Source organism: Lactuca virosa, chromosome 4 (genome assembly GCF_052849685.1).
Source record: "Lactuca virosa cultivar CGN04683 chromosome 4, Lactuca_virosa_CGN04683_v6, whole genome shotgun sequence".
NCBI lineage: Eukaryota > Viridiplantae > Streptophyta > Magnoliopsida > Asterales > Asteraceae > Lactuca > Lactuca virosa.
Window position 1 is genome coordinate 508,709,336 of NC_136429.1, and position 10,824 is coordinate 508,720,159.

The window sequence follows — 10,824 nt, forward strand, 5'->3', positions numbered from 1 at the left end:
CAGATATTCAACATAATTATTTAAAAAATGTCAATAATTTTTTATTAGTATAGATTGAATTACTTATTATTCATCATTTCGTTTATATTTATTTTAAACTTTATTTTAAAGAATAATTAATGTTTACACATTGATATTTTAGTTTGTTTTTAATCATCTCGTATAATAAATAGGTCTCACACCTTGTTATAATAATATAACCGGATTATATATATATATATATATATATATATATATATATATATATATATATATATATATATATATATATTTTAATATGAGCAGTGACAGTTCCTTTAAGAGGTAAGGGGGGCCATGGCCCCGCTATCTTTTTGGCCCCCGAGCTTTAATGTACAACTATGAAATACGTTAATTCAACAAAAAAAAAATTGTATCAGTTTTTAGTTACAAAAACGACGACCACTATAAATTAGGAAGTCAAAAGGTAATCAACACAAAATCCACGAAATTTATTAAGAAAATCAAAACAAATCCTAATATCAGTTAGTATAACAATAGATACGGAAAGTTAGGAAAGAAACTTATATAAAAAACTAGAAACACTCTAAAATTTATCATACAATATAGAAACTACAAAAACCCTAAACTAAAAAGATATCGATGTTAGAGGAAAAAAAATCTGTTCATCAGAAATTACCATCGCCGCCGCCGGACTGTTAACCACTCCCTCTCTCTGTTCGCCCTTCTTCTCCTCCTTTAAGGCGTTCAGTCTTTGTCTCTCCTCAGTCCTTTCTGTCGTTAGCCGATTGCTATTCCGACAGACTTGTGTTGACCTCCTTGTTCTCTAGCTTCCTCTCATCGATGGTGTCTCCCACCTTTGGCGGACTTGCATCTTTGTAAGTTTTTATTTCTTTCTCTCTCTAACGTCTTTCTTTTTCTATCTATCTTTTCTCTTTAGATGCAATGAAAAGAGATATGAAAAGAAATGTGAAGTAGCATTGTTATAGGTCTTAGCTATTAAAATAATAAAGCCTGCAAAAGTTATTTGTTAACAAACAAGGTTGGTTAACGTTGAAATTCTATCTTATATCTATTAAATTTTAAGTTTTTAACTGTTAGTTTTTTTTATATATATTTGTTGTTAGATTATCGAGATATAGATATACTTGGATCAGTGAGAGTTGTGAAACACTTTCAGATTAAAGCATTACAAGGGTACACTCAAAATCTCTAATCGGATGAAACTCACTGTTTTTCTAGAAGGGAGAATGAAGAATATGTTATGAAATCTGTACCCAAAATGAATCCGAAAATGATCATATAACAGAAACTAACTTCCTGTCTTAAAACTGCCATATGGTAGTTACAGGAAAACAACTTCTTATCCAAAAAACGGTCATATTACCTGTCATAAACCAACATAAAACCGGGTCTATAAATGGATCACAAAACCGGGTGTTTTTTTTACCAAAAATTACGGATTTCTGAGACATTTTTTATATAGTAACATAGCTCCTATAAAAAATCCCCAGCCAGTAGGGGTGTTCATAACCGGATATCCGAAAATTCGGATATCCGAATTTCGGATATCCAAAATTTCGGATAGTTGATTTTTGGTATCCGATTCCGTATCCGAAATTTCGGATATCCGAAGTTTCGGATATCCGAAATTTCGGATACGGATTCGGATACCAAAACGGATATCCGAAAATTTGAAATTTTGTTCAAATTTGAAAGGTTTTATATTAGAAAGACATATTTTTAAATTAGAAAGGCATATGAAGTAATATATGTATTTACTTAAGGGTACTATGAATACGTTTTAGTTACTAACATTCAAATTATAAGACATATGTGATTAAAATAACAAATAATGTATAAACTAAAATCAAAATTTTCGGATATCGGATATCCGAATTATCCGAAAAATCTGAAAAACACTATCCAATTCCGATTCCGAAAAATCGGATATCCGAAATTTCGGATATCCGAAAATTCGGATATCCGATTTTTCGGATAATTCGGATTCGGAATTTCGGATTGGAATTTCGGATACGGATATTTTTGAACACCCCTACCTACAGCCTCCTAATCCATAAAGTCGAAGACTTTACGCCTTTGCATGGCTGTAATGCTCATCAACACCCAAAACACATCACTTCCTTCACTAAAGATCTCATATCTCATGCATGGCTCACTTCTAACGTCCAAGATTGGATTTTTATGACTCTATAACATGAAATACACTAACAAGGGACAGATCTCAGATTCTTGGGGCTCATTAACTCATAAAGTCATCAACTTTGGGGACAAAAACCCTAAAACACCCCATATAAAACACCACACTGCTAAGCTTAGATCCAAGTGCTTGAGCTCTCACTCCTTCTTCTCCAAAGCTTCCTTTGCACTTCTAATGTTCAAGAACACACCAACAAGCTCTCAAAGGCACTCTCTAGCTATAAGAACAAGGATTAGGGTTTTTGGTGGACAAGTCTCTGGAAATGGTGGCCAACAAGGAGGCCATAATGTTCCTTATATAGGGCTCACCCCCACAATTAGGGTTTTAATCTGAACCTAGTACGCCCGATGTACACTATGGTACGCCCAGCGTACTGGGTAGACTCCGCGTCAAGAACACGCTCATGAGTACGCGCAGCGTACTCCTCCTTACACCCAACGTACTCAAAAGCCAAACTTTTCTTTTAAGGACTAATTTTGACAACTTGGGGAAAGAAAAGGGTCAAAGGAATATACCTGAATTTCGGGATGTTACAACAGGCCTGTAGTCAACCATTTTGTAACCCATAAAGTTACTAACAAGAAAATTCTTGCTAGAAGCATCTTCAGCCATGTACTTGGATTCAAGAGAATCCCATAGTTCTTTTGCAGATTCGAAATTTTGATAGATATCAAAAAGAGAGTCAGACATACCATTGAGAATATGACCACAACATATGTAATCATCATTTTCCCACTTTGATCTCCTTTTTGTTGCCTCCAAAGGTTCATCTTCAATAGATTCTGGTAAGAATGGCATGGGTGTACTCAGAACATACACCACTTTCAGAGTGGTAAGTAGAAAGTGCATCTTCTTCTGCCATCTACGAAAATCTTGTCCTTAAAACTTGTTCAATTTGTCAAACTTGCTTGTCATATCCTTCACAGAATCACCACTTTCCATGATCACAGAATGCTTTAATCTTTGTTACATTATCAGGATATAGATATACTTGGATCAGTGAGAGTTGTGAAACACTTTCAGATTAAAGCATTTCGAGGGTACACTCAAAATCTCTAATCGGATGAAACTCACTGTTTTTCTAGAAGGGAGAATGAAGAATATGTTATGAAATCTGTACCCAAAATGAATCCGAAAATGATCATATACTTGGACCCCGCTCCCAGGGGCGCTGCCCCCGAACCCCTGTCAGTTCAGGGGCTTCGCCCCTAAATAGCAGTATGCTTTCAACAATGACAAAATCAAACAAATGTGCACTGCACCATACTAATTTGTTCGATAATTATCAAAGTGACATTGATCAAGAAATTAATCCCATTACACTTAAATAATATTAGTGATAGAAAATCACCAACATTTGTTACATGTCATTTAATTTTGTCATTTGTTATTAAAGTTACTTATAACTTTTATATAGATTTTTTTTGTAAAATTAAAATACTTTGTTGTTTCTCAAAATACAATCATGAATTATTATTTTATTTTTTGTTTGTTAACTCGTAGTTAATTTTGTTATCTTATATAAATTAAGAATAATATGAAAAAACAATTAAATTTTGACAAGTTTAATAAAAGAAACATGTAATAATTTTGAACTTTATAGTTTTGGTTTCGGCCCCTTCGGTTCTAATGTTTGTGTTCCGCCCCTGAATATAAGTTATTATAATTTCCATTTGAGAGATCGTTGGTCGAGAGAAGAGTGAAAAAATGACCTATAATCGTTTTTTGTGGTTTAAATATAATAGGTTGATTGGCTCCAATTTTGTAGGTGGGGCCACGAAAAATGTAACCGATCAGCCAAAATCGTAATCAAATACACGAGTCAAATGGCCAAACCGTAGATGAGTTAATTTTGTCTACGGTTTATATGACTATTTTCTGAAAAATACTAATTTTTAGCTATTTTGTGAAAGGTCGTTATGAGATTAGACAATATTTATAATTTTCTCAAAAAAATTAATTTAAAACTTAAGATAAATATACGAGAAAATGACAAAAATAACCAAATATACTAATCACTTTGTGGAAAATAGCCAAAAAAAATTGAAATTGCAAAATTGGCCACATAAATCGCAGATGAGAATGGTCCATCTGCGATTTTCACATCCCATCTGCGAATGTACAAGTGGCTAAAGCACAAGTGTGCTTTAGCCACTTGTACATTCGCAGGTGGGTATTTTTTATAATTTATTTTGTATATATATAGGGGTTTACCAGGCTTAAATCGCAGATGGACACAGTCCATCTGCGTTTTCCTCTCTATTTCATCTGCGGAATTATGATTTTTTTTTAAAATTTTTTAAAATTATTTTTTTTTAGTTTGACTATGAAATCAATTGCTTTGACTATGAAATAACCTTACTATATATAAACTTTTGTAGAAAATTATCAGTTTAGTTGTTATTTGTTTAGGAAATTTCTTTAAAATCTCTCTTAAAAAATGATTGAATATTTGGTTTGTCTTGTAACCGGTGGGAGATGACAATTTATTGAAACAAATCTGGAATACGTATGTTCACAGTGAGGTATTTCTGAATTCGCTTTGATATTTTCTGAGTATATTAGTTATAGTGATTTTGTATCTTTGGTGAGAAGCAAAATTGGTTTGTTAGACAAATATAGAATTAGTCTTCGTTTCCATCATCCTGAATTGAATTATTATATAGCTATAGTTGAAGACATGGATGTTAGACTGTTGATAAATGTAGTGGAGGAAGGGCTGTGAAAGTGTTTGTGGTGGTTGATGAAGGAGATGATGTTAATGAGGCTGGTTACAGTGGAAATCAGCCGGTTGGTAATTTATGCAGCTATAAAGGGAGCAACGATCCGATAGGTACTTTCAATACTCCTAGTGTACCTCAATTTCACAGTGTTGCTGAAAATGTTAATGTTAGTTATTCACCTATTCACTATGTGGATCCTGAGAATTACAAGTATGTTGGTGATGATGATGTTGGTACATATCTTAATGATGTGGGTGGTCGTTGTGTTGATGTTCCCGAACAAGAAGTTAAAGTTATGAATAGGCGTGTAGTAGATAAAAGTAAAAAGAAAAAAAATTTGAGTCAAAAAGATGAAAAAAGCATGTTTACGGGGATTATGTTGATGTTGCTGATGTACGTTTAGATATAACTGACTTACAAAGCAATTCAGATAGAAATGAGTTGAGTGATGAAGTTAAAGCTAAGTTTCCCGATAACCTTTTTTACGGTATGCCCCCTGTACCAGCATGCCCAGTTGATATTAATGAAGATATCCCAACACAGATGGTAGAGATCAATCTTCAAAAGATTAAATGTGAGAGTATATTTAAGAACAAAGAACTTTTAAAGCGGTGTATTGGTAAAAAATGTATTCGAGAAGGTTTTCAGACGAGGACAAGTAGATCCACCAAATCAAGGTATGAGGCTGTGTGTGTTTCGAAAAATTGTTCTTGGTTACTAAGAGCAAAAGCAATTAAAAATTCTGATGGACGTTTCCAAGTGAATAAATTTGTTGATGTACACACTTGTTCTTCAACAATTTTGCAACCTAATCATCGACAAGCAAACAAATATGTTTTGGGTGAATATCTTGCTGATGTTTTGGCTGAAGATTATAGTAGAGTTTATCGAGGAAAAGATATTATTAATGATATGAATGCTCAATTGAATATCAATATCTCATACCATCAGGCATGACGTGCAAAGCAATATGCATTGTTGTTGTTAAGGGGTACGAAAGAGGATTCTTTTACCAAACTTCCGGCTTATTGTCACAATTTGGTCAAACATAATCTGGGTACGGTGACACATATTAAAACAGATGGTGATGATCGCTTTGAGTTTTTTTACGTCGTACTTGGTTGCTCGGTTAGTATTTTAATATTTTATTAATTTTTTCATTTTTATTTTGGTGTATTTGAATAGATATACAGTGTATTATAGGTACGCGCTTTTGTCAAATTTTGTAAACCGAACCTTGTAGTAGATGGAGCCCACCTAAAGGGCGAGTTCAAAGGTACCATGTTACTTGCAGTTACTAAGGACGGACAAAACCAAATATTACCGGTTGCATATGGTATATGCAAAAATGAGTGTACAGATTCATGGACATGGTTTTTTCAAAAACTACGTGATTGCATAGGCAATATCCAGGAGCTTACAATTATATCTGATAGGTCTCCATCTATAGCAACATCCGTTGCCAACATTTTTCCTCACGCTCATCACGGAATATGTGGTGTCCATTTGTCTTTCAACATAATATCTATATTCGGAAAGAGTAACACAGTTAAAGGAATTTTTTGGGAGGCTTGTAGGGCGTACACAGTTGATGCTTTTGACGCTGCCATGGATGTTATGAAAAAGACAAAAGAATCAGTATGGGAGTACTTAAAAAGTATAAATCCAGAAACTTGGTCAAGGGCACATTTTAGAGGGAACTGATACAATCTTATGTCGTCCAACAGTGCGGAGTCTAAAAATGCATTATATAGACACGCACGTAAGGTGCCGATATTTATGTTGATCGATTTTTTTCGTGCAACAATGCAACGGTGGTGGTTTCAAAGACGTAACTTTGCAGGTATTAAGTTAATTTTTAATATTAATGTTTTATTAATTTAATGTTATTGATCTTAACTTGTTCATTTTGCCTGTTTTTTTAGCAGAAGCAACAACAACACTCACCCCTTGGGCCGATGATATTGTAAAAGAAAACAAAAAAACTTTTATTAAGTGGGATGTTCACATGATCTCAAATACGAAATGCAAGGTCAAAAAGGGGGCACAAAACGTGATTGTTGATTTCCAACATATGACATGTACATGTAGGCATTGGCAACTTGATGGGATACCTTGTGGTCATGTCATAAGATGTTTAACAGTGAACAATTACCAAGACTGCTCGAGGTATGCATTAAATTCTTACTTTACCGAAACACTGAGGAAAACGTATGACGAATCAATAAACCCTTTGCCAAAGCCATCCGAATGGGATATCCCTGATGATTTGATGATTGTTAAGCCACCTATAATGGATAAACGTCAGCCATGCAGGCCAAGAAACACAGACCGCATTCCATCCCAAGGCGAGGGTCCAATTAGAAAAGAGTGTTCTACATGTGGTCAACTAGGACACACGAGAAACAATTTTACTGGAAGGGCGTCCGGTAGTGGAGCACATCGCACAATTTCTACTGCAGAAATGACATTTAATATTGGTGGTTCAGCGAGTTGCTCACAAACCTATGACGCTGATTTTGATATAAAACAACCTTGAAATGAAGAGTTGTTAACTTATTATGTATTGTAATTTTTGTATTAAATCTTACAAGACATTGCTATGCTTTCATATTTTAGTTTAGTTTGCAGATTATAACAATTAATGAAGCTTTTATATTATAATATTTAGTTTGCAGATTATAACAATTAGAAGATGTTATTTAAAAAAAAAACAACAAACGATCCTTTTGCACCCTCAGGTGTATCATGATAACATTACAACATTTTTGTAACTAATTTTTAAACTCAGGGAACTGCAATGGGTACTTCTCTTTCTCGATTGTTATATAGTCATCCCTAATTGTCATTTTATCTTCCAAACGATCCTTTTGCACCATAATGTGTATCAATTGCTCGTCGTTCTCAGCAAGCCATTTTTCAGTCGTTTTGATTGCCTTCTTAGTATTTTTTATCCATTCTTCATGCTATTTGATTTTGTTTTTATTGAGGTCTATCCATTCTTGAGCTTGTTTGCATTCCGATGCAATATCATTACCACGTTGAGTGAGAAGTCGGGATGACTCTTTGTCCTCTTCTTGTTGTTCTTCAGCCTTCTTCAATTCTTCAAAATTTTCATCTGACATATATGGCCCGGCTGAAGAGGGTGTAAAAAAAGGGTCGACTGAATCACAGTCGTAACAATCTACTTCGTTGCATGAGCAAACTTCGAATTTGTGTGAGGAACTCATAATAAAGTCGACATTATAATAAACTGGTGCTATAAGTGGTATTTATACATACTAGTCCAAATGCTTCCATTTCGTAGTCAGAGTTGTAATTCATAGTCCAACTTTGAAATGACTAGACATTAATGACAAGTCACTATAGTAACCTGCAAATCGTAGTCAAACTCTGAAGTGACAAGACGTAAATGACTGTTTGACATGATAAGTCACTGCAGTAACCTGCAAATCGTAGTCAAACTCTGAAGTGACAAGACATAAAAATGACTGTTTGACATGACAAGTCACTGCAGTAACCTGCAAATCATAGTCCAAATGCAACCATTTCATAGTTAAAGTTGTAATTCATAGTCATGTATTTATTAATATAAATAGATGTTTAAGATCTAAAAACCAAACACCCATATCACCTAAACGAAACCAACTCCCATATTTAGAAATGTCGTCGAATGCAGCAAGTTCTTCGAATGAAGTACCTGGTTCCAATTCTGAACGACCATGGACGACAAACGAGGTGTTGGTTCTAACACGATGCTGGCTAAGTGTTAAGGATGGTGTATCGTTACTTGCTCCTTCGCATTGCCTAGTAGGTGATGAATGGACTCGCATAACAGCTTTGTTCAACCATGAGATGGGAGAATGACAACAACGACAACAATCAGATGTTGTTACTAAATGGATGGATGTAAAGGAAGAAGTAACATGGTTCAATCGAGCGTGTAATTATGCGAAAAGTACCAAACTTCGTTGTGGGGACGAAGAAGAGTTCTTGGAAGTTGTTACAGATTTTTACATCTGTGAGCGTGAAGGCAGAGACTTCGAATATGAGGAAGTTTCGAAGGTTGTTAAAAATAATCAGTATTTCATGTAGACCGCTCTATTTTCCGTTAATAATAACCCATGGACTTGTTTTTTATTTTAATGATTTGTTTGTAGTAATGTTATAAGTTTAATGTTTCTTGTAATTGTTGTTAGCTTAATAGTTTAAGTTTAATTCGTTGTTTTTAATAATGTTTGTAATGTTTGTAATGGTTCAGGGAATTGTTGTTAGTATGTATTCTAATGTATTGTGAAAACTAATGCAATGAGCATTTATTAATTAAAATTAAACATAGGAGATGTATCTAATACATACGTAATACATGAAAATAACCTACTACTCACCTAAAAAATTGAAATAGATTTTAAATAAACGAGATATATTTCAAATATTCAAAGGGGCTTCAAACTGGAATTCCAACCCGTCACTTAATGACTTGTATTCCTCCTTAGCAGCTTCCAAGATGACCTCCTCAGTTGCATTTAAACGGGTGTCGTCAATTTTGGTATAAAGATCTTTGAATAATAGAACTTCGGTTTTCATTTCATACCATCTTGCTAAGATGTCTAGTTCGTCACGATCGTTTTTTGTAGTCATTCGGTTTTCAGAGTTGAAAATATTGGTTAAACGAGTCCAAAACATTGGATCGTTCAACTTGCTGGTCTCGTACACATGAATATATGCACGTGTAAGAACCAAGAACTCGTCATTGCTCCATGGTATAGAACTCATTTTTATTGAAACAAAGAGAGTAAAATGTCAAAAATAATATATGAACAACTGTAACATCGTTTAGTAAACTATTTATTTAACTTAATGTCAATTTATAGTAGTTTATACACAATATCGCAGTCCAATCTTCTAATTTGTCTGCAATTCATAGTCCAACTTAACTGACGAACGCAGTGTACTAACTGAGAACACAACAGATCACTGTTTGAGTTGACAAGTCATTCTATCGAATGACAACACAATACACTGCTACTTGAGTTGACAAACCATTGCACCGGGAAAATAAGGAGTCGCTATAAATAGTTGTTAATATCCAATTTAATTGTATCGCACTACTTTTCCCCTTGCAAGTATGGACTCGCCTGTACCACATATATGGAGCAACAAAGAGGAGGTCGCTTTGGTTCAAGCTTGGATTGTAACTGTAGAGGAGGATTTTCCACCGGGTCCGCCACAAGTTCGCGTTGGATCATTTTGGTCTCGTGTCTGTCATTTGTTTCACCATCAAATGGGGCGTACTCAATATCGAAGAAGAATAGATGTCAAAGCGAAGTTTATGGATTTGAAAATAAAGGTGAAGCAATTTCAACGTATTTATAACGAGTTGGATAATGAACATGCAAATATGGATGAAGACATTCTGCGACAGGTGGCTTTGGAACTATACCGTTTCGAATATGATGGCAGCGAGTTTACCCACGCAGATGCATGAAATCTTTTAAAGAATGTCCCTCATTTTTAATATGCATGTTGGTTAAGTTAATTGTTTTTCGTTAGTTAAGTTGCTTGTTGTTGTATGTGTGTTTTGTGACTAGTTAATAAATGTCCCTTACTTTTAATGTATGTTGTTTCCTCAATCGCAATTAAAAAAGAATTAACAAAATAGGTACATAAATAACTAATACATAATACGACATAAAATGCAAACAGGGTACGTGAATAACTAATACATAATACGACATAAAATGCAAACGAGGTACATGAATAACTAATACATAATAGGACATAAAATGCAAACGGGGTACATGAATAACTACTTCTTTTACGGAGGTAACAGGACCTCCGTTTCATTTGGTATTTCCCAGTGCACATGTCATGGTATAGAATTCACCAACTCAGATCCAA

The 10,824-nt window shown here is 34.3% G+C and overlaps 1 protein-coding gene across 1 annotated transcript; it reads left to right on the forward strand.

Annotated features, from left to right (window-relative positions):
* The first annotated feature begins 6,636 nt into the window (after positions 1-6,636).
* On the forward strand, positions 6,637-7,462 carry LOC145107040 (uncharacterized). Its single transcript, XM_079043923.1, has 2 exons — positions 6,637-6,766; positions 6,849-7,462. Exons 1-2 carry the CDS (start codon positions 6,637-6,639, stop codon positions 7,460-7,462), a joined length of 744 nt encoding a protein of 247 aa, XP_078900049.1.
* Positions 7,463-10,824: the final 3,362 nt, after the last annotated feature.

Excerpts from the sequence above, each read along its gene's own strand:
- LOC145107040 (XM_079043923.1), top strand. The coding sequence starts at position 6,637 with ATGTCGTCCAACAGTGCGGAGTCTAAAAATGCATTATATAGACACGCA. Across the intron at positions 6,767-6,848 it reads TCAAAGACGTAACTTTGCAG|CAGAAGCAACAACAACACTC; the intron begins GTATTAAGTTAA and ends CTGTTTTTTTAG.